Source organism: Dipodomys merriami, unplaced genomic scaffold (genome assembly GCF_024711535.1).
Source record: "Dipodomys merriami isolate MVZ:Mamm:240054 unplaced genomic scaffold, mDipMer1.0.p SCAF_36, whole genome shotgun sequence".
Classification (NCBI taxonomy): domain Eukaryota; kingdom Metazoa; phylum Chordata; class Mammalia; order Rodentia; family Heteromyidae; genus Dipodomys; species Dipodomys merriami.
Window position 1 is genome coordinate 983,717 of NW_027205159.1, and position 23,647 is coordinate 1,007,363.

General features: G+C 36.4%; 1 protein-coding gene and 1 pseudogene across 4 annotated transcripts in view; one reads left to right on the top strand and one right to left on the bottom strand.

The window, feature by feature from the left end:
* Mgat4a (alpha-1,3-mannosyl-glycoprotein 4-beta-N-acetylglucosaminyltransferase A) overlaps positions 1-23,647 on the bottom strand; it is a 104,033-nt gene that overhangs the window by 33,679 nt on the left and 46,707 nt on the right. For all 4 annotated transcript variants that reach the window (XM_069988492.1, XM_069988489.1, XM_069988491.1 and 1 more), the window contains exons 5-6: positions 19,851-19,984; positions 155-201 (exon numbers count right to left, since the gene is read on the bottom strand). In XM_069988492.1, coding sequence (XP_069844593.1) covers positions 155-201; positions 19,851-19,984 — 181 coding nt within the window. The remainder of the gene's footprint in view (positions 1-154; positions 202-19,850; positions 19,985-23,647) is intronic.
* LOC138804297 (transcription initiation factor IIA subunit 2 pseudogene) lies at positions 8,807-9,204 on the top strand (annotated as a pseudogene).

A 23,647-nucleotide genomic window follows, 5' to 3' on the forward strand; every position in this document is an offset into this window, starting at 1 on the left:
TCACTGAATTTTTAAATGACAATTTGAAAAATCACTGACAGGCCAAAGAGCAATGAACTCCACAGAGAAATGAATAAAGACATGCTGTTATAGCAAAAAATCGAAAGATAATAGCAACAAAAATGTTTCAATTTCCATCTTAGGAAGGACTTACTCTTTCTCCAGGTTGGTTACAACACCATGCACATAATCAGTATCTGTCTGGGAAAGAAAAAAAAATTATACCTACATTCATGCTTTTATAATGTTTAGTTTAACCTACAATAATTAAATGAACAAGAGATAAAGGATAAAATACACTGAAATTATTATTTTTTTTGGGGGGGTGTCTGGTCATGGGGCCTGAACTCTGGGCCTGGGTACTGTCCCTCATCTCTTCAGCTCAAGGCTAGCGCTCTACCACTTGAACCACAGCGCCACTTCCGGCTTTTTTCTTTTTGCTTATGTGGTGTTGAGGAATTGAACCCAGGGCCTCATGCATGTGAGGCAAGCACTCTACCACTGAGCCACCTTCCCAGCCCCCACACTGAAATTATTACATTAAACTTCTAGTCAACTTATGGGATCTGCTTTTCTATGTTGTTCTATTACACTGCACTTGTGTCACTGACTACCTACTAATAGAGTAAAAGCAAACTTCTAAGTTATTATTTCTGAATGGCAATGTTCATTACAAAAACAACACAGAAACAATGTCAGCTTCTCCTGAAACATCTGAACTTTAAGTAGCAAGTAACCATAGTGACAGAGACAGCGATCTTAGTTGGAATCAAGAAACACAGGTTCAAGATTTGCCTCTGTTAACTACTATACTGTATAAAGTTAGTTACTTCTCTGACCTGTAGCTTTTTATATTAAAAATGTAAGAGAAAAGAAGATTTCAGGAACTATGAAATTCAATAATAAAAGTATAAAATAAAAAGTTGCTATATACTCTGTTATTATACTGATACTGAGATCCCAAATCAAAAGCACTATATCCACATTCAGAAATAAATGGTTATCAGACCTATATAATGTTCAAAGGATCGGTGACTTAAAAAATCCAATATTCTGAATTATAAATTTTGTGACAAGTCGCACACATGCTCATTTCTCAAAGCGTATTCAAGATATATAAAATGACTTCATTATCAAGGCTCAAGCATTTACTACCTGAGGGGGAAAAAGAAAGAAAGAAAGAAAGAAAGAAAGAAAGAAAGAAAGAAAGAAAGAAAGAAAGAAAGAAAGAAAGAAAGAAAGATAGATAGATAGATAGATAGATAGATAGATAGATAGATAGATAGATAGATCCTGGAATATAAAGTATTAAATCATTTAGCCTGGGTGCTGATGGCTCTTTCCCATAATCTTAGCTACTCAGGAGGCTAAATTCTAAGGATCATAATTTGAAGTCAGCCCAGGCAGGAAAGGTCATGATACTCTTGTCTCCAATTAACTACCAAAAAGCTGGAAATGGAACTGTGGTTCAAGTGATAGAGTTCTAGCCTTAAACAACAACAAAAAAAAAAAATTTAGAGACAGTACCCAGACCCAGAGTTCAAGCCCCATGACCAGCACACAACCATATATACAAAGTCATTTGGGGGCTGAGCTGGGGAAATTGCTCAATGGTAAAGAATCTGCCTAGAAAAATGTAAGACCCAAGTTAAAGGCCCAGAACTACCCTCGCAAAAGAAAGTTACTAAGATGTTTTCTGTATAAGTATTTTAACTACATTTTTTATTTGTTGGACTTTCAATTTTTTATTAAGTTTAAAGACTTAAGAGAAAGAAATCTTAGTTCTACATATTCAAATTTTTAAAAGGAACTTTGAAAACACAAAACACATATAGATGAAAACCTATATAAGCACAAACATTTACCAAAAAATATATAGCCACTGAGTAGGCTATACTTTTGAATACGAAGTTAACCATGTTCATGTAAATAATAATATACCTAGCAACAATCTGAAATTCACTTAGTGAGTACTAAATTTTGCCTGTCTAAAGAAAGGGGAATACAAAACAAAGACTGGCTCCCTCTCCCTAGTAAGCTGAGTACAGAAAAGAATCAAGAATAAGGTTATATGAATACATATCTGCTATGCTATGTGCAATCCCATTTATGAACCAAAGTGATCTATATAGAATAAAACTCATAATCCTTATGTTGCTTGCTAATTGACATACCTAGCAAAAGATTCATTTAAACAATTGCAATTCACATCACATTTATACAAGAGATCGATTCTTTCTGGTTTCTGCTAACAGGACTGTTCTGGACAACACTAAAGGAAGATAATCCTATGACCAATCTAGAAGCACAGGTCCGGAAGAAAGGCAACCATTTGCTGATCCTGTAGCTTGCTCAGTTTAAGTTGAGAGCAGTTGCTACTGGTTCTTTTTAAAAGGCATGTCATACTTTTAAAAGACAGTGCTATTAGCCAAGTATGAGAATGTATCTGTGATTTTCAAACCAGGGTACATATATTTCAGGAATATAGGAATAGGATACATGGACAGGAAATAAAATAGAAGTAAAAAAGCAAAAGAAGAAATAACATTTATTCCTGGAGAAGTAAGTGTTCTCACAATTAAGTACAATATTTTTATATTAAAACTAATAGATTATACATGTATGCTGAAACATAAACATTTAAATGAAACATTTAAATAAAAACATGAACCTTCTGAGGCCAGTGGCTCACGCCTGTAATCCTAGCTACTCGGGAGGCAGAGATCTGCGAATCCGGGTTCAAAGGGAGCCCAGGCAGGAAAAGTCCATGAGACTCTTATCTCCAATAAACCACTAGAAAACCGGAAGTGGTGCTGTGGCTCAAGTGGTAGAGCACTTGCCTTGAGCTAAAGAGCTGAGGGACAGGGCCCAGGCCCAGAGTTCAAGCCCCACGACCGATCAAAAAAATAAGAAAAAAGTTGCAAAGGTCACAAAATGTGACTCTTTTTATATGAAATATCCCAAAAGAAATGGAGTGACAAAGGATGAATAAATAAAGCAAGTGTACTCACTGGAGACTATGCTGAAAATGAACTATACACCTTGTGGGTGGGGATGGAAAACATTAAAGAGAGCCAATGAACAGGTTATACTATCAAAAAAATGTATTTTTTTATTGTGAAAATACCATACAGAGGGGTTACAATTACATGGGCAAGATAATGAGTACATTTCTTATCAAGCATTGTTGCCTCCTCCTTTGTTTCCCCTTCCCATCCAAGAAATCTACTTTTTACCTGACTTATATAATAAGTGAGGTAATCACCTTTATAATAACAATAAAAATTTAAAACTAAATAAATAAAAATAAAGAAAAACATCCATAAGGATAGGAAGTAGATTGATGGATGTCTAGGATTAAAGGGAATGGAAGAGTTGATGGGTAAGGCTAGGAGTATTTTAGGGTGATGAAAATGTTCTAAAATGGTACTAGGTGATAGCAGTATAACCCTGACATTAAGTGGATAAATTTGAGTTATCTGAAGTACAAGCAAGAAATAAAAAAGATAAGAATATAAAACTGAGAATGAAATTAAACATAAAGAAACAAACATTTCAGGCAACACATACGAAAATATGAAGGACGTAGTCATGGAGGGGGTCTATATGTAAAACTTGAATATACAAACCCAGAAGGAATGATATCAGCTAAATAGTGGAATCAGAAGTCTCAGGCTCCACTCTCTACCACAGAAAGTTCAACTTTTAACTATCTACAGATCAGATTTCTAAAAAATCCAATTATTTAGAAAATTATTACCAAGGCCCTTTGGGCCTATTAACATAATAGAGAGGATTTCCCTAGATTCACGGTTTCTTTGAGGGGGGAAGACAGTCATCCAGCATTTTTTTTCTGATTGAACTCAAGGCCTTGTACTTGCTAGGAAAATCTTAAACTAAGCCAAATCCCCAACCCCTCATCCAGCATCTTTAACATACTGGGAGATACCCCAGTAAATCCACTCTGGTTTCACCTCACAGGGAATATTAGAGACAGTGGCACAACCAAACCACCAAGGTCAGGTAAGAACAAAGAAAGGATACAAATTAAAGGGACTACTACTTGGACTGTAGTAGCTACTCTGTGTTCCTACTAGCTATGGTTCCTAATCAGAGATAACAGCTAACTTCCTATCCTATCCACAAAAGTAAACTGATCATCTTTGTTCCACCTAGCTTGAGTCACTGAATGAGTCTCCATGCTCAGCCTTATAGCCAACACCAACGACAACATCCATCTCTGCACACTTCACCAGAACTATACCTTCATAGGAATAGACCTGCCTGAACACAAAAACAGTGGCTCCTCTTAGCTAAAAAGCCCCCTTAGACTCTCTAAAGGCAGAAAGATTCCTACTTCCCAACATTTTAGAGAAGACACCTCAACTCAATCAAATGCTCAGCCCATGGAACCAACCTGATCGCAAAGCAGTCCTCACCTATGCATTTATCAGGAATATAGCCTCCAATCCGCCAATACTGAATAGCAACTTTGCCAAAACTTGGAGCCAAGTCTAAAGTCCTACCCAAGTGCAGATTCCAAATAATGGAATTATGATTTGCCAAGAAACTATCATAGAATCAGCCAACATTATATCCAACTACAGAATTCAAAATAACTATGCCTATCTAGTACCATCACCAGCCTTTTCTTCAGAACCACAGCTGGCTAAGCAATAGTAAAGGAATATCTATAAAGGCCAGAAGAGGAGCTGTCTCCTCAAATGCAAAGAAAATTACTCAACATAAGAAACCAGGAACCAGGAAATCCTTCCTTACACCTATGCCTCACAAGAAAAAAAAAATCCAGTAACAGACCCAAAAGACATCTATGAAATGACTAATAAAGAATTTAGAACAATTTTCTTAAGTTCAGTGAATAATAACAATATCAAATAGAAAACTTAAGTGAAAGTTGGAAATTACCAAAAGCAAGAAGTTAGACAAAGCAACGGGAATTTTAAAAATAGAAAGAAATATAATAAACTGAAATTTTTAATAGAAAGATAAAACATTAAACTAGATCAAACAAAAGGATGATTAATTAGAAGTCAAAACTTTGAAATTACAAAGTTAGAGGAAAGGGCAAAAGAAGAATTTTTAAAAAAAATAGAGAAAGCCCACATGAGGAGACTATCAAGAGTCCAAATCTTCACAGAATAACAGCTGCAGAAGGAGGAAAAGAGACAGAAAATATAAAGTGATGGCTGAAATATCTTTCTAATTTGGAAGCAAAGAAAAATGAAGCACTCATAGTATAGAGGTCTCCAATAAAATTCAGCCCCAAAGAGGAATTCACCAAGACATATAATAGTCAAGCTATCAAAAAGAAAGATAGCTCAGTAGCAGTGTCCCCTGCCTATAATCTTAGCTACTTGGGAAACAGAGAATGGGAGGATTTGAGGCCAAACCAGACAAAAACTTCAACTGCTTTTCTAACTGTAGCTAGGCACAGTAGCATGTGCTTGTCCTCCTTAATTATGTGGGAGGCAAAGACTGGAAGTTCCAGGCCAGCTTGGGCAAAAAAGTTCACAAAACTCCATCTCTTTAGAAGGAAGCTTGATGTGGTGACAACTGTCAATTCCAGCAACTACAGGAAGCCTTAAGTAGGTCACTCACAGTCCAGGTGTACACTGAGCAAGAAGCAACATCGTTTTTTATAAATAAATATTTGTTATGAAAGTCAATAAAACTTAGAAAACCATAAAAGTTAAACATTAAAGCCTATGATGACATCACCAGTGTTAAAACCTCTCATTGTTCTGGACTACCTAGGCATGGGGATAAAGCAACAGTGGGTCTTTTCGTCTTTTGGCTTAACATTGTGCTTCTATGTAAGTCAATAAAGAAGCAACATCTTATCTTTAAAAATCATCAGCAAAAAACAGGCTGGAGGCCTGGGGCAACTGTAGAATGCCTGCCTAGCAAATGTAAGGCCCTGGGTTCAAACCTGAGAACTGCTTTTAAAATGAGAGAAAGCACAAAGAGTTCAACACATCATATATAAAAGATTGCCAATATAATTATCAACTGATTTCTCAGCAGAAAACCCAAAGGAGTATAATTTTATATTCAAAAATATGTAGGAAAAAAGTAGTCTTTCAGAAATAGAACACTAAAATTTCCCCAAATAAAACCTAAGGGAGTTTATAATTTTACACCAATTGTTGAAGGGAGATCTTTAAGCTGAAACAAAAGGCCTCTCAATCTCATGGAATATACAAAAGGACAAAATTCAACGACAGAAGTAAAACAGCCATATTCTGAACACTAGGACTGCAGTTTATGATGTATACAGAAATTTTCTCTCTAGTATGAATATTAATAACTACAGATAAAATAAACTGCCAAAGTATACAAATTACAGAATGATATAAATTCTCATGTCATAAACATAAGCAGTGAGAAGAGAATAAGTGTGTAGAGTTATTTTATGCCATCAAAGTTGTTTTCAGATTGAAAAAGGTTGTTACAAGTACAAGTTGTTCTATGTAAGCCTCATGGTAGTTGCAAAGCAAAAATCTTTAACAGAAACAAACAAAAGAAAAAGGTGCGGAAAACACATCACTACATTAAACTACAAACATCAAACTACAAAGGAAGACAGGAAGAAAAGGGGGAAAAATATTTATAATCAAAAACAACTAGAAAAATCATAGTAGTAACTCCTTATCTATCAGTAAGTGCCTTGGACGTAAATGGATTAAATTCTCCAATTAAAAGACTTAGTTGAATGAAAAGTTAAATAAATTTTAAAAATAACATGGCCCAGCTATACAACTATATGCTATCTATAAGATACTCAATTCGCTTATTTTTTTTCTTTTTTTTTTTTAGTACTGGAGCTTGAACTCAGGGCCTCATGCTCTCACTAGCTTGTTTGAGAAGCTAGAGAGGTAGGATCTCTACCACTTGAGCTACATCTCTAGTTTGGCTTTTTGATGGTTGCTTTGGGGATGAAGTTTCACAGACTTGATTCTCCAGGTCTCAGCCTTTGGAGTAGCTAGGATTAAAAGTATGAGCCACCAGCACTCAGATCAATTCACATCTAACTATATAGAGAGATTATGAAGAAATAAAAAAAGATATTCTATGCAAGGGATTCCTATATCAAAAGCCAATAATAAGAGTGGCTATACTTACATCAGACAAAATAGACTTTAATAAGCTATCAGAAGAGACAACGGTCAATATATAATGATAAAGGTCTATTCATAAAACAATTGTGAATATATATGCACCCACTAGAGAATTCCTAAACCAATACTGAAGTATCTGAAACAAAGGATGGAGTACATACAGTAAGAGTGATCACTAAAGACTTGTCATGCATGGATAGCCCAATACAGTAAACACTTTCTGTGTAGTATTTTCCTTTCTAGAACTCTCTTCTGCAATTTTTAGCGGCTCTGTTTGGTTTTTCCCTTTCTAAACTGTGATATGGAATATGTTACCAGGTAGAAGGTTAGGCAATGATTGTGCTTACTCCTCTGTTGGGTAACCACATCCTGTACTGTCTGCTGAGCATGGCTGATTCACAGAGCTTATTCAGCTTCCTAGTTGCTTTTATCAGGAAGACAAGTCCAGTTCTTGCTAACTCCACCATGGCTGGAAATACCATTTTACATAATAAGGAATTAATGAAAATTCCCAAAGATGATTTGAATATGTGACAAAATAACAGGACTAAAATGACAGTCATGTGCCAGTATGGGCCTGGCAGCTCATAATACATTTTATTTCCCTAGACTCCAAGGAAAAGCAATTGCTCTTCACATAATACTTGATTTTATACTTTAAGTTCTATATATATATATATATATATATATATATATATATATATATATATATATATATATATATATATATACACCAACAAAGGCAAACAATTACCCAAGTATTTTAGTTCACTTTACAAGTTTCTAAACTAGTATGTTAAAAAATATTTAGAGTAAGAAAGCTCAAACATTAGACAAAAGACAACATTTGCGAATACATCTGTCATACCTTTTCCTTCTCCCAATATGTTGACACTACAGCAATGTTTTCAAATATTTGAACTCATTTAGTTCAAAGTTTTTTCATAAATTAACTACTTCTAACCACCTCCGTGAATAACCTAGTCCAAGCCTTACTTGGATTCTAACAGTTTCTGCCCTTACCTAAGAAGCCGTTGTAATCCACCCAAGAGATATGCCACATTATTTTCACCATAACAACAATGTAATCATGAGGGAAACAGAGATACCCAAACAGACATTTGGTAAAATAATTGACCAAAACTCATGAAAAATGTCAATGTTCAGGAAGTGGGGCTGTGGCTCAAAGTGGCAGAGTACTAGCCTTGAGCAAAAGGATTCAGGGACAGCACCCAAGCCCTAATTCAAGCCCTATGACCACCAACAAAAACAATGAAAAGTGTTCATGTTTATAAAATACTAAATTGTTACTATGGATAAAAGGAAACTGAAAATTACGAATAACTAAACATAATGTGAGATTCTGTAATGTATGTTAGAACAGAAAGATAGCTTTAATTGGAACATAGAAAATTCAAATAAAATTTATGCTTAAAGATGATTATTACTACCTGAAATTGCAGCTTTTTAAATTGTTAACATTAGAGCAAGCTGAGCAAAGGGAAACTCTCCAGTTAACTTGTGCAACTTTTCCCTAAATCGAACTTTTCCCTATATCTAAAATTATCTCAAAACAAAAATTTTAATGTCTTAAAAAATAGTTAAGAGAGGGGGTGCCTCCGCCCAGCTCCTGGCCCCGCCATTCCTAACCTATCAGCAGTGGGAAATGCCTTTCCCCTCAGGGAGTGGACATCAATGCAAACCTGAAGAAAACAGTTTTTTCCTCCTAAGCCATGGCATATCAGTTATATAGAAATAAATACCACGCTGGGAAACAGTCTTCAAGAAAGCCTAGATGAGCTCATACAATCTCAACAGATCACACCCCAACTTGAACTTCAAGTTCTACCTCAGTTTCATAAGGCTATAAACTCAGCACTGGCTCAGAGGGTCAGGAACAGAGTCAATATCAGGGGCTCTCTAAATATATACAGATTCTGTGATAATGTGTGGACTTTTGTATCGAATGATGTTGAATTCAGAGAATTGACAACTTATTAAAGTGGATAAAGTAAAAATTGTAGCCTGTGATGGTAAAAATACCGGTTCTAATACGACAGAATAAGTAGGAAGAAAAAGGCATTTTTATGCCATTTCCTGTTATTACTGCTTTTTGAAGAGAAGCATAGGAGAGACTTTTTAAATTTATTCTAGCATTGCAAAAATGACTATACTGTGCTATGCTATCGGAGAATACCAACAGAAAGAAGCTTATAACTCTGTATTCTTGTACATTACCTTTATTATACAGCATGAAGAAACGACTTTTTTTTAATGACAAATCAAAAGTGGTTATCTTCCTAAGAGAATTCTTTAATAAATTCATTTAAAAAAATAGTTAAGTATTCGGGCTGGGAAGGTGGCTCAGTGGTAGAGTGCTTGCCTTGCATGCATGAGGCCCTAGGTTTGATTCCTCAACAGCACATAAGCAGAAAAAGCCAGTGCTGTGACTCTAGTGGAAGAGTACAAGCCTTGAACTGAAAAGCTGAGGGACGTGCTAGCACCTAGGCCCAGAGTTCAGGCCCCACAACCAGAAAAAGTTAAGAATTATCTTTTTTACCTGAAATTCTGAAATGGTTTCCTATTTTAATTAGAGCAAATTCTAAGCATACTCTACCTGATATCCTAAATTACTATTTTATTCGAATGGAATAATTTATTTTTATATTTATTTATTTGTCGGTTGTAGGGCTTGAACTCTGGGCCTGGGTGCTGTCCCTCAGCTCTTCAGCTCAAGGCTAGTGCTCTACCACTTGAGCCACTGTGACACTTCTGGTTTTCTGAGTGGTTTATTGGAGATAAGAGTCCCACTGACTATCTGTCAGGCTGGCTTTGAACCTCAATCTTCAGATCTCAGCCTCCTAAGTAGCTAGGATTACAGGCATGAGCCACCAGCGCCTGTCAGGAATAAATTTTTAAATGAATGCAATTCACTTATGTATTATTTATGCTGTTTTAAGGCTAAAATGGCAGTTAAATTGCTTCAAAAGAAACTCCAAGCCTCAACTATATACCACTAGTATTTCCTTCAAAAAAGAAAAAAAGATGTATGTTGGCTCCATTAGAACAATAGTAAAGTTCTTACAATGACCTAGTGTCCCTTGTGATCTTGCCCACCCTATTCTTTTCTGACTGTCTTCTATGGTTGATCCCCTTTTTTGTCATTTCTACTCCCCGACATTCACAGGTCTCTTCTGCTATTTCAAAATAGAGCCCAACAAAGTTGTTACCTCAATGCCTTTGCATATAAAGTTGTTCTGCTTATATTCTTCCACTAACACGTCCTTCAGGTCTTTGCTCAAATGTCCTAAATACCCTAATAAAACCTCCACACAGTAATAACTACCTTCCTCGCCCTGACTTTTCCTCCACTTATCCTCACTACATACAATGTACTACATATTTGGTATTCTCCATTACAATGTAAGTTTTAATGGGTAGAGTTTTTGATTTATTCATTTGTATGTCTAGCACCTATCATTCTTTCAGTAAATATGGGTTAAGCACAGGCAAAGTCTATGGAATATTTTATATGTGTACTTTCTCAACAGCCATTTGTATGATCTATAATAAATGCATACATTTTGTGTGTGCACACATGAATGTGCACACACATGCCAAAGTGGGGCTCAAACACAGGGTTTCTCAAGTACTTAGCTTTGCTTGGCATTTTTTTTTTTGCTCAAGACTGGTGTTCTACCACTTGAGGCACACCTCTATTTCTAGCTTTCTGTTGGTCAACTGGAGATAAGATTCTCACAAATTTGTCTGCCAGAGCTTCAAGTAGCTAGGAGTACAGATGTGAGCCACTTGGTGGCCTAGCCTGCATAAATGTCTTAAAATCTAGCTGCTGAATAAAGACCAAACTATTACTGACACCCAATATAGTAATAACTTAAAATCAAGAACAGAAGTAACTTGCAAAAGGATAATCAACAAGTACACAAAAGACTTAAATGATACTATGAAAGAACAAACTCCATTTTGTCCTCTCCAGCTCTATTTTGCCTTTTTATCCTTTTCCACCAAAACCTCACTTTTCTGCAGTTATCTTGGATTCCAGGAACAAGACTGACCAATAAACATCTTTATGACAAGGAACTGAAACTACAACAACAAGCCTCAGAAGACAGATTATTCCATGATGAGATCACCCCCCCAAATGAGAGCAATTATCAAGGATGGTGAAACTGTAGGTACCCCAGATGACAGGGTTAATAATGTATCTAGAATCCATTGTAGAACCAGAACAGAGATAGCTATCAGATCACTGACCTGGACCAGTTATGCACATCCCAACCCCCTTCCCTTTGTTTCCCAGCCTCATGAAGAGGTAGGGTTCATTGAAACCCTTTAGTCTGTTCTGCCCAACATGGCATGTTGATTAAAGCTCTTTTCTATGCCCTTCATCACTTCTCATTGGTGTGGGAGATCAAGCCTAGCTTTCCCAGAGCTGGGGGGCTCTTGTCCTAAACTCTGGTAACACTATTCACCAATCTGACCTAATAAACATTTATATAGAGTACTCTCCTTGATGAAAAAGAGAATTCACTTTTCCTAATCACACATGGATATGCCAGGGTAGACTGTACACTGGGCCATTTTAAAAAAGCACTTATGTGCTGGGCACTTTTGGCTCACGACAATAATCCTAACAACTCAGGAAGGTGAGATCTGAGGATCAAGATTTGAAGTCAGCCTGGACAGGAAAGTCCATGAGACTCTAACCTTCAATTAGCCACCAAAAAGACAGAAGAGCTGTGGCTCAAGAGGTAGAATGCTCAGAAACAATATCCAGGTCTTGAATTCAAGTTCTTAAGTAGTACTTAAGGGAAAAATCTGTAGCCTTAAATAGCCTATGTTAGAAAATAGATTGCCAACCTATAATCCAAGCATTCATCTTAGAGAAAGGCTACAAACAAGCAGCAAGAATAAGATAATTAGGAGAAAGGATCCAGGATGGTGACAAAACAGTAGGGAAACACCATAGCTCTCTCCAACTAAACAGAGAATTCAGGCTTCAATAAGCATTTCCCCCAAGAGATGGACAATAGCAAAAAGGCAAACAATCAGAAAAAATACAGGAACTGAAAAAAAAAAGGAAAGAAAAAGCTTCAGAACTTGCACAAAGATGGAAAAGCTCGAAGACCCCTCCACAACCCCTCAATCCACTCCACCAAGCTGCAAAGGCAGCCGCCTGGGACCTCAGAACCACAAGTGTAGACAGAGACAGAGACCAGAGGCAAGGTGCCTTGGTACCCAGACCCAGAGCTCCCACCGCCACGCTGCTCGGCCCACAAGCATCACAATGGAGCGTGTGATGACTGCCAATCAGTGAACTCCAGCACATAGATACAGAGATCTGCCACAGCACTTCTAGAAGGACCTTAACCAGTTCTAGGACCAGTGAGCATCCCACGAGGGAGTCCCCCACCTGCCCCGCCACGGGAACCACGCTTGGGCTCCAGCAGCCTGCGAATCGAGTTCCGCTGTAACTGCGCAAGGGCCCAGCAGCCCCACGGGTGCCCCAGACTGGGATGGAGCAGCCTCAGCCACAGGACCCAGGATGAGAAGAGCTAGGAATCACGCATAGCTCTAGCTGCTGGAGGAGTGCCCCCAGCCCGCTGGGAACTGACAAGCAAGTACACACCAATCAGGATCCTAAGCCGCCTAGGCCTGGACCCTGGCCGGTATCAAGAAAGATGTGCGTGCTCCTGCCACTGGAGGAGCACCCACCGACACCGACACCGCGAGCTGCCAAGAGTACCTACAGTGGCCCTAAGGTCAGGCGACCCACCACAAACCAGCCCGGGCCAGGCACAGCTGTGGAACACCAACAGGCACAGCTTGTGAGGCCACAGAACTCACAAATCCTGAACCTAAATGCATAAATCACAACGAAAGATTACAAATTTCCCGAACAATCAAGACAAACCAAACCCCAAAGCCAGCAGCAACCCAGGAAAGAATTCCAGTGAGAGCCAAGAAGAAATGGAGGGCAAAAGATGAAATAAAGAGATGATGGCAGAATTGGCCAAAGAAATTTAAAAAAAGAGATACAAGAGCAATTTCAAGAGTACAAAGAAGAAATATCAAAGGAATTCCAAGGCCTAAAAAAAGAGATGCAGTCAAGAATAGACACAGTACACACCTTGTTAAAAGATGAAATTAACACTTTGAAAATCGATTTAGAAACCATAAATATATCAATTTTTGCAATGCAAACCACAATGAAAGCCATAGGTGGTAATATGAGTGAGATGGAAAATAAAATATCAGGAGTTGAAGATAAAACAGAGGAGCTAGAGAAGAAGGTCATAGATATGGCAAATGCACTCAGAAATTACCAAAGGTTAAGTCCAAGAACTGGCAGACAATGCCAATCTAATCTTTGTATAATTGGAACTGATGAAGGAGAGGAATACCAGAATAGAAGGATGCAACACATATTCAATAAGGTTATTACAGAAAATTTTCCCAATCTCAAGAGAAAACCACATAACAGAAGCATACAGAACACCTAGAAGACAGGATCCTAGAAGAAACACTTCTAGACACATTGTAGTAAAGACACTAGACCTGAATTGCAAAGAGCTGATTTTAAATGCTGTCAAATCAAAGAAGGAACTATACTACAATGGAAAGAAAGTTAGAATCACTGCGGGCCTCTCCATACAAACCCTCAATGCAATAAGAGCCTGGAAAAGTACCATCCAAGCCCTGAAAACCAACCACTGCCAAACCAGACAGATATATCCAGAGAAACTAGCATTCACATTCGGCAGAGAAACAAAAATAAAGAAAAATTAAAGGAATTCATGAACAAGAAGCCAGCACTACAAAAAATACTAAAAGAGGAATATAACCCAAAGAAAATAATCAAGACCAGGGAACCACATCAGACAGAAACCTAATGGAAAGTTCACTTTATTAATATGAAATGTCTTTGTTTTTTCTAATTGTAATTTGAAATATGTTTTATCCGATATTAGTATTACTACACCAGCCAGTTTATGAGGGCCATTTGCTTGGAAGACTTTTCCAGCCTTTCACTTGAATAGTCAATATTTGAAAGCCTCAAGGCCACAGTTAATGAAAGACAAAGACAGAGGAATGGTTGCAGATTAGGTAAACTAAGTAGGCAGGATAACTAAGCAGGCTAGATTAGATTTTGTGATGGAAATAGAGGATTAGTGAAAAAAAAAGCTGGTTAGTACTAATAAAGCAAAAGCAATTTAGTTTAAAGCATTACATCTTGATAATTATACTAAGGTTCTGTGGGTTTTCAGCCTTAGGAGATGCTGATAAATGACAAGTAGCTCTTTGAACTGTTTTTGTAATTATTCTATAAATCTAAAATGATCTCAAGGAAGTGGCGCTGTAGCTCAAGTGGTAGAGCTGAGGGACAACGCCCAGGCCCAGAGTTCAGGCCTCACGACCGACCAAAAATAAAAAATAAAATAAATAAAATAAAATGATCTCAAGATACAAAGTCAAAGAACTGTTTCCCCAAAGTCCCTTAAGTAGACAATAGGAAACTTCAGTGGTTTGAGAGAGCACAAACATGTCACAAATTTAAAATGTATTATATTGAAATTAGTTATAGGATCCTTACAGAAATCTTTTTACTCTCTTCCTGTACATTCTTCAAAGTACACCTATGCCTCAAATGTATTATATTGAAATTAGTTATAGGATCCTTACAGAAATCTTTTTACTCTCTTCCTGTACATTCTTCAAAGTACACCTATGCCTCAAACTTGGAACCAGTCAGTTAGTGGTCCATGGCCTTTGTGTCTTGGCAGATACTTATTTAATATTTGGGGATAATTTATCACAGAAAGTACACCTTCAGGTTGTTGATATTTTGCTGCTTATAGTTACTGAACTTGCATTTTTGTTATTATCTTTGTGTTATAGCATACATTCTTTTCAGAGATTTGAAGGGGTATAAAATTTGAGACAGAAATGTTAATGAATTAGCTCAGAATTGCTAACACAAATGTAAACTGAGAAGAGTAATCCATTAAAAAGGAAAAATTATAAGAAGTATGTGTTATTGAAAAGCTGAGTTTAAATAATATGTTGCATTAGAATATTATCTGAGATGAAATTCTGTGAAGAGTAGCTGCAAAACTATGATGTTTTCTTTAATGACATTTCTACAGAATGTTTCAGGACATATTTAATAAACTAAGGGTATGGATAAAAAAAATTACTGCCACAGACTTTGTGTCCAGAAACCTAGACTAAATGCTAAAGAGTTGTGTAAACCTAATTCTAAAAGATTTAATTTGCTCACCAATAAAGTAAGGGTAATGAAATACTTAAATCACAGCAGTAGTGAAGATTAAAATAAATAATACTTAGAACAAATACTAAAGTTTCAAAAAGCATCTAACAAAAAAAGATAATGTTTTTGCTTTATTGTTATTGCCATTGTATTATTGTGACATATTGGAAAAATTACCCATAACAATGTATATAAATTAAAAAAAGAGATAAGATTAGAGTAGTAATCAATGAAAAAGGAAATAGAGAAATGATAAGTATCAATAATAAGTTTTTCTATTTGACCTACTAGCCAACCACTTAGAGGACTTAAAGGGTCACAGATTGGAGAAAACAGTGAAAGGAAGTGGGTAGAATAGAAGCCTAATCTGACATAACAAATTTTGTAGATCTACTGAACTCTTCAGCAATAAGCATATGCAATTAATATTTTTTTCAATCCTCCTCCAACACAAAAATTTTATAAAAGGCAATGGCACAGAAACAAATATTCTTGAACTGGGTATAGTGGTTCAAGCCTGTAATCTCAGAAGCTGGAAGGCTGAATAAAGCAGGAGGACTGTGGGTTCTTTGTCAGACTGAGCTACATAGAAAAACACTGTTTTGTCTCAAAAAACAAACAAATGAAAATATTTTTGTGGAATGCTAGACTTTAATTTCTGGGCACCACCTATTTGTTAATGAATTTTTAAGATTTTTTTTAATCTCCAGCATCTTCCTCATTGCAGTGCTTCAATACATCCTTGGCCAATGAGTAAAAGAATACCAGCGGTGAAATTTGTACTTTGCCCTGTTAAAAACAAGTCAAACAGGTTAATTATGGAAGCTTGAGAAAAAACAGTGAAGTCCATGTTTCTGAGGCTGTTCTCAGGTGACTCAAGGTAGACAAAAATTCCCAAAACTGTTAAGGTAACTACATCCTTGATGAAAGCGCACAGAAGTGTCTAAACAGAAAAGATTAAACTGCTTAGAATTTGGATAAGCTTAGAGATCTGACAGTATTTTTCATTTCCTTCCTTCATGTACAAGTATCAGTGAGAACCAGATGTATGAACTACAAATTTCATTTTGAAATATTAGCAACTGAAATTTTGAAGCTCAAAAGAATCCAATTTGGTTCCAATAGTCAAAGGTAACATAAGCAACTGCATGGATTTAGCTCTGTGACAGAAGTTAGTCTTTGTTTCATTGTAGTGCTTTTTTGTTGTTTTAAGAAAAAATGAAAAAGCAATTAGACTAGAATACCTCCCTCACCCTACAGCAAGCCAGTAGCCTAAAAGCCAATCCCTTCAATGCTGACACAAAGAAAAAGGAATGAGAACAGGAACTACAAAATTTTTTAAAAGGAGAAGCTCAGAAAAACCTAGCAACAAAACATTATCTTTCTCCTTGTCATACACATGAAATGAAAGAACAGAAATGAAGAAAAACTGTTGCCAAATCTTTCATTTAAAAGAAAAACAATTACAAAAGTTGCAGTTAAGAAGCAATATCAAATTATTACAAATGATTACAATAATGCTAAAATATGTATGAAAATTCTAAGGACATATCTGAAGCAAACCTACAAAAAAACAAAACTGAAGGACTCACTCTACCTGACTTCAATATTTAACATAAAGCAATATGGTTGACACCAGCACACTGAGTATTCTTGTAATATTTGGAATTTCTCCACTATTTTTTGTAATTTTTTGTCAGTTAAAAATTATTTCAAACTAGTTTTAGAAAGTGAAATGTGACACTCTCTAAACAACAAAAAACCCAGCAAGCAGATTCTACCAATTAGATATTGTAAAAAATATACAGATAATTTCCTTGGCCAAAGACAAAATACCAATTTTTAAAACTGCAAGCTAATAACAGTACAGATACATTACAAATTAGCTAGCAATGCTCAGAAGAATATTCATACAAATTCTTCTTTAACAAAATAATGAAAATGAATGTTTAGCATTTGGGCCACGATGCATGAAAATTAAAAAAGAAAAAACATGTTAAGTGGGTGTTAAAGAATTAGGAAAACAGATCCCAAAATGGGCTTGGGAAATACATATAAAAATAGATACACTAACCAAGAAGGGGGAAAAGGAACAAACACACATATGCATAATAATCACAAATAGAAGGAAATCTATTTTGCTCAGTTTTATATAAAGAAATTTCTTAAAACTTGGATTTTCTAGGAAAGTATTTTATCAAAATTGGAAAAAAAAAAACTAAGTAGCTTTATACCCTAACACAAAAACTTATCATGGAAATGAAAACATTACATGAATGTGTTTAACAACAATAATAATTGTTGTTTGCATAAGCAAACCGAATGGCTAAGAAACAGTGCAAAGGAGCTTCCACTGTATACAACACACCACACACACAACACACACACGCACGCGTGCTCACACACACACACACACACACACACACACACACACACTTTGTAAAAATCATGTGACTTTATCTTTCAAAAAATTAAAAACATAGGAAATAATGGTTCCTAATATCAGTAAAATATACAACAAAAAAAAACTAAAAATGACACAGATATTTAATTCTCTACTCAACTTCTATATTCATTTACAAATTTATCTCCTTTATAATGTTTTGCCCACAGTCTGGTTATTAGCTTTGTCAAACCAATTAGGTCAAAGGATTGAAAGCAGGCATAAAAGCATTTGGGCATGGTAATGCACATATATACTCAGGAGGCAAAGGTAGGTGGTTTAAGACTAGCTCAGGCAGTTAGCTGGTGACCCTTCTGAAAAACAAACTAAAAGTAAAAGAACTTAGGAGCATGCTAAAGGTCTATCTTGCCTAATGAACCCATTAAGGCCTTGAATTCAATCCCCAGTCTACAGGGAAGAGAGAAGGAAGAGGCATAGAGGCCTCAGGCACCCTTACTGTAAAGCACCAAGTAAAAAGACTGAAAAAATAAAACTGTTTTCACACTGCATACTAAAAGCCTCTGAAGCTAGAAATTCTCTAAACTCAGATTTTCAGAGACTAACTATAAGTGCTTTTCCAACATGGTCAACTGGTTATATCATTCAACTTGAGTTCTACTTTAAAAATAAATGAGGACTTTGGAATGCTTCTCGGCAAACTGCAGAAACGACGTGAACAAACAGGGTGATATGAAAGACATGCTAGTTAAGGTTCTCTTTACAAATTCTCAGCCATCATCATGATTGTTACCAACATAACCTGCTTGTTATGGTTCAAATCATATTCAGCCTGATCTGTGTCTTTCTAAACCACTGGGAATAGCACCTACACATCTACCCCTGCCATCCCTATTGAGTAGCTTTTTTGTTTAGTGGTAATTACAAAAATATTTGGATTTTCTTTTAACTAGATACAACCTGTATCAGTCACAATCTTAGGTACAACAGGCAGAAACAGCCTCTGACAGAAGAGTCAGAAAAAATGACTTACTAAAGGTGATGGAGAAGAGTTCATCAGATCTCTGGTTGGGCTAAAGAACCCAGCTAGGAAGGTACATAAATAAGATTGCCCTGCAGCCAAGAATCATAGAATGCTCCACAGCCACAACTTAAGAGACTTCACTCTGTACCTGCACTGAGGTCTTGGGACAGACACTACTCTGCCATCACTATCATCAGAATAACTGTCCACAATCCTCATTACCTTTAATTTTCTTATTTTCTTTTGTTAATGACATAAAGAGTATGCATTGGTCATATATTTAACCATGGTGCTAGATTCCTCATATTCTAATAATTTGCCTTTCTGTTCTCTGGGATTTTCTATGTGATCTGAAAATAATGAAGCTGCACTCAGAGTTCAGAGTGAGAATATACAAGTGGCTGAGTCCAGGTCACATGCCTGAACTGTAAAACAAGTAGGCACTTTTAATTTCCATAGAAAGAAGTACTTCATCCCACCAGGATTAGTTGAGTGGTTCCCCAATTATAAGAATGGGGTGGGGCAAAAAGGTTTGTTAAAATCCTGAGTACACTGAAAAAAATATTCTGTCGTAAGTGATCTTGGGTAATAAAAATGTAAGTAACAATATAGCATACATAAAATCCTCATTCACATGATTTTTGAGTTCTTTAAGAATTATAATCATGGTTGCAGCTTGACAGTGCAAAAAAGGGGTAGAGAGAATAAACATATAAAATCCCAGAATAAGCCAAACCTTTCCAAATTTAGGCCTCAGAGCTAAAAATGTGAATTTACTCTTTAAGATCTACATAGATGATAGTATCCTGCTAACAACAAAGATGACTATTCCTGGTTTGTAACTGCAGAAAAGTTAAACATAAGTTACACTGACATTAAACTATTAGATGGCATGCATTACCCAAATTTACTTACCACTCTTCAAATGCTTATAAAAGCATATTCAGACTATAGTTGTAACTCATATATAGTTGAAAAATAACAAATACTTACCTCTCCTATGAAAACAACTATAACACAGTCCAACTTCTCTTCAGGATAGAGATTATCAATAAGAGAATGAAGAGTTTCTATGAGGTAAGATTTAACTTCTCTCTTCACTGTGGGGATTCCCATTACTATTGAAACTGAAACAAAAAAAATATAAAATATTTTACAAGAATATAAAAAACACCATTCTGTACAAAGTATTATACCATCTCAAATTCAAAAGAATAACTGAAGCAATCAATATCAATTTCAGAAAGAAAGAAAAAGGGCATGGCTGTGTTATTCTTTTCCTTTGGCTTAACTAGGGTGCAGAAAGAGAGTAAGGTTGAAAGGAGGGGAAAATGAAGGATAGTGGAAAGGGGCAAAGAGGAAAAGGGCAAGGAGGAAGGAAAAATATGTGGTAAGCGATTAAATCTCACGTTAAATAGTGACAATGAAGTATATTTGACAAATTTTTATTATACAACTTAAACCAATAAACATATGCTAAAAATTTCTTACATATCAACTTCAAGCTATCAATGACTCAGAGATAGGCTCTGTATTGTACTTGTTCAGTAAATACCTATGGAAAGCAAGGCATTATTCTAGGTGTTAGGCATATAATGGTAAAAGACAAATGGCCTCTGTTCTCCTAAATCATCTTTCTATCTCTCCTACCTATCTAGTCCAAGTTCATCCTATCTCAAGTGGATCACTAAAGTAACATTATTTTTTGTTTCTTTGGTTGGCTGGGTTTTATTTTTGGATTTGTCATTTTTTGTTTTGTTTTTGATACCAGAATTCTGGGTATTATATTATCATTTGGTTTTTCTTTCTCACAGCTAATGTTCTATCACTTGAGTTGCATTTCCATTCTCGCATTTTGCTGGTTAACTGAAATGGAATCTCAAAGACTTTACTGCCCAGCCTGGCTATGAACCACAATCCCCCAGCTCTCAGCCTCTTGAGTAGCTAGAATTATAAGTATGAACCACCAGTGCCAAGCTAGTTGATTGTTTTTTTGTTATATGGTATCAATATGTTGCACAGGCTGACAAAAAACTTGTAATTCTCCTCAGCATCCTGAGTGCTGGGATTACTGGCATATATCACTAGGCTTCGCTTAAAACAGCTTCTTAAACTGGGCATTGATGGCTCATGCCTGTAATCCTAGCTACTGAGGAGGCTGAGAGCTGAGGATCTCAGTTCAAAGCCAGTCCAGGCAGGAAAGTCCATGAGACTCTTATCTCCAATTAACTACCAGAAAACTGGAAGTGGCGCTGTGGCTCAAGTGATAGGGTACTCACCTTGAGCTGAAGAGCTGAGGGACAGCGCCCAGGCTGAGAGTTCAAGCCCCATGACAGACACCCCCCCAAAAAATATATATATATAGCTTCTCAATCTGGTCTCTCCCATTTGCTCCTCTTACATCCTCAAACATTCTTTCTATGGGAGAATACGTGATATCTAAATTTTAAGTTAAAAAGTCATCCTTAATAAGTCCTAGAGTCCCTTTAGTAGATTCCTACCACTGTTAGGATAAAAACCAAAATCCTACAACTATCTAGAAGACCCTAACATTATTTAGCCTTAACTAACATCGGTAGCCTCATCTGGTTCCATGGTTCCTCACTCAACATATTGTAACTAGAGTGACCTGCTGTCATTTTCTAGACTAGTACATGTTTCTGTCCATCATAGAGCTGTTGTAGTGCTCTTATGATTTTTTTTACCTTTGTGGCAAAAATAAATAAATAAATAATGACTTCCTAAAGAGGACCGTGCGCCAATTCTTGGAACCTGTGAAGAATACATACATGACTTTTACATAGCAAAAGGAACCTTTCAGTTTTGACTAAGTTAAACATCTTGAGATGGAAGATTATTCTGAACTACCAGTATGTTCAATGTAACCTCAAGGGGCTTTATAAGAGGTAGGCAGAAGGGTCGGTGTGACAGAAGATGTAATGTAACAACAAAAGCAAGAGGTTTACAGGGAAAGATTTGAAAAAGCTAGCCTCTGAAGATAACCCCTTGCCTTTCCTAGCTTCTACAGGCTGCCTACATTCTTTTGTGGCCCTTTATTCATGTTCAAAGCATAGTATTTTCAAATCTCTCCCTGACTGTGATCCTTTTGTGAGGAAAGATTAACCCAATAGGTTCCAGAAGGAATATACGCTTTAGATACTTTAATTTTAGGACTTTTGCCCCCCAAAACTATTAGACAATACACTTCTCTTGTTTTGAGACATTGAGCTTGTGCCATAGGAAACATACCTCTTCACCAGCAAACTAGATTTTTTAAATTGTGAAAATACTGTGCAGAGGGGTTACAATTGCATGGGCAAGATAATGAGCACATTTCTTATCAAGCATTGTAGCCTCCTCCTTTGTTTCCCCTTCCAATTCCTTCCCATCACCCCTTCCCACCCAATCCTCCCCCCCCCCACCAAAGTTGTAAAGTTCGTTTTCGACATAATGACTTGTACATTTCATTGTTGCAGTGGGTCCACCTGTATCCCTATTTAAACAATTTTTTTCCCTTCTCCACCACAAATTATAACAACATCAAATACAGTGAAATCAAGGGTTATACCGTGGGGGAGGGACATACAAAGCAACAAAGAAATAATCTTATAAATGTGTTAGAAACAATCGCATGAAAGAAAAAAAAACATTTGAATACATATCTTAGGGTTCACTTCCAACATCAACTTATCTGACCTTTTCTGCTTGACTCAGACATATACTAGATATTGCAAATAAGGGAAACCGTGGAGCCTATGTTTCTTTGGGCCTGGCTTACTTCACTTAATATAATTTTTTCCAAGTCTTTCCATTTCCTAACAAATGGGGCAATGTCATTCTTTCTGATGGAGGCATAGAATTCCATTGTGTATATATACCACATTTTCTTGATCCATTCATCTACTGAGAGGCATCTGGGTTGGTTCCAGATCTTAGCTATGGTAAATAATGCTGCAATAAACATAGTCATGCTGGTAGCTTTAGTGTGGTCTTGTTTGTGAACATTTGGGTAAATGCCCAAAAGTGGGATTCCTGGGTCACAGGGGAGCTCTATGTGGAGTCTTTTGAGGAACCTCCATACTGCTTTCCAAAGTGGTTGAACAAGTTTACAGTCCCAGCAACAGTGCAGTAAGGTTCCTTTCTGTCCACATCCCCTCCAGCATCTGTTGTTATTAGAGTTCTTGATTTTAGCCATTCTAACTGGGGTGAGGTGGTATCTCAATGTTGTTTTGACTTGCATTTCTTTTATGGCTAGTTGAGCATTTCTTCATGTGTCTATTGGTCATCCTTCTTTCTTCTTCAGAGAAATTTCTCTTTAAGTCTTTAGCCCACTTATTTAGCAAACTACATTTTTTACTGGTCTGAAATCAAATACATATAATTCCACACCTCCTTAATTAGGTCAAAGCCCTTTTTATATATCCTCAAAGCATCCTTTACATCACTAAATATTGTGATTACATAATTACTGTGTAATTGCTTATTTTTCAGTTATAACATTCACAAGAGTAGCATTCAATTTCACAAATTAAAGTGTCTGGCACAGGGGAGTAGCTAATGGACTTTGATTTCAGCAAATACTGTTGTCCACCACCAACCAGGAATTCCATTTTGGTTGTTCACCTACAAGAGTCTTTTGTCAGGCATCATGTTTGGCACTAAATGGATCAAGACCTGGGTATTTCTTCAACCCAAGAAATTGTTTTCTAGTATTTGATTTCCTTCCCTTTCTTTGTTTTCTCCTTCTGACGTACCATTTTTATTTCCTTCCATTCTTTAGGTACTTTATG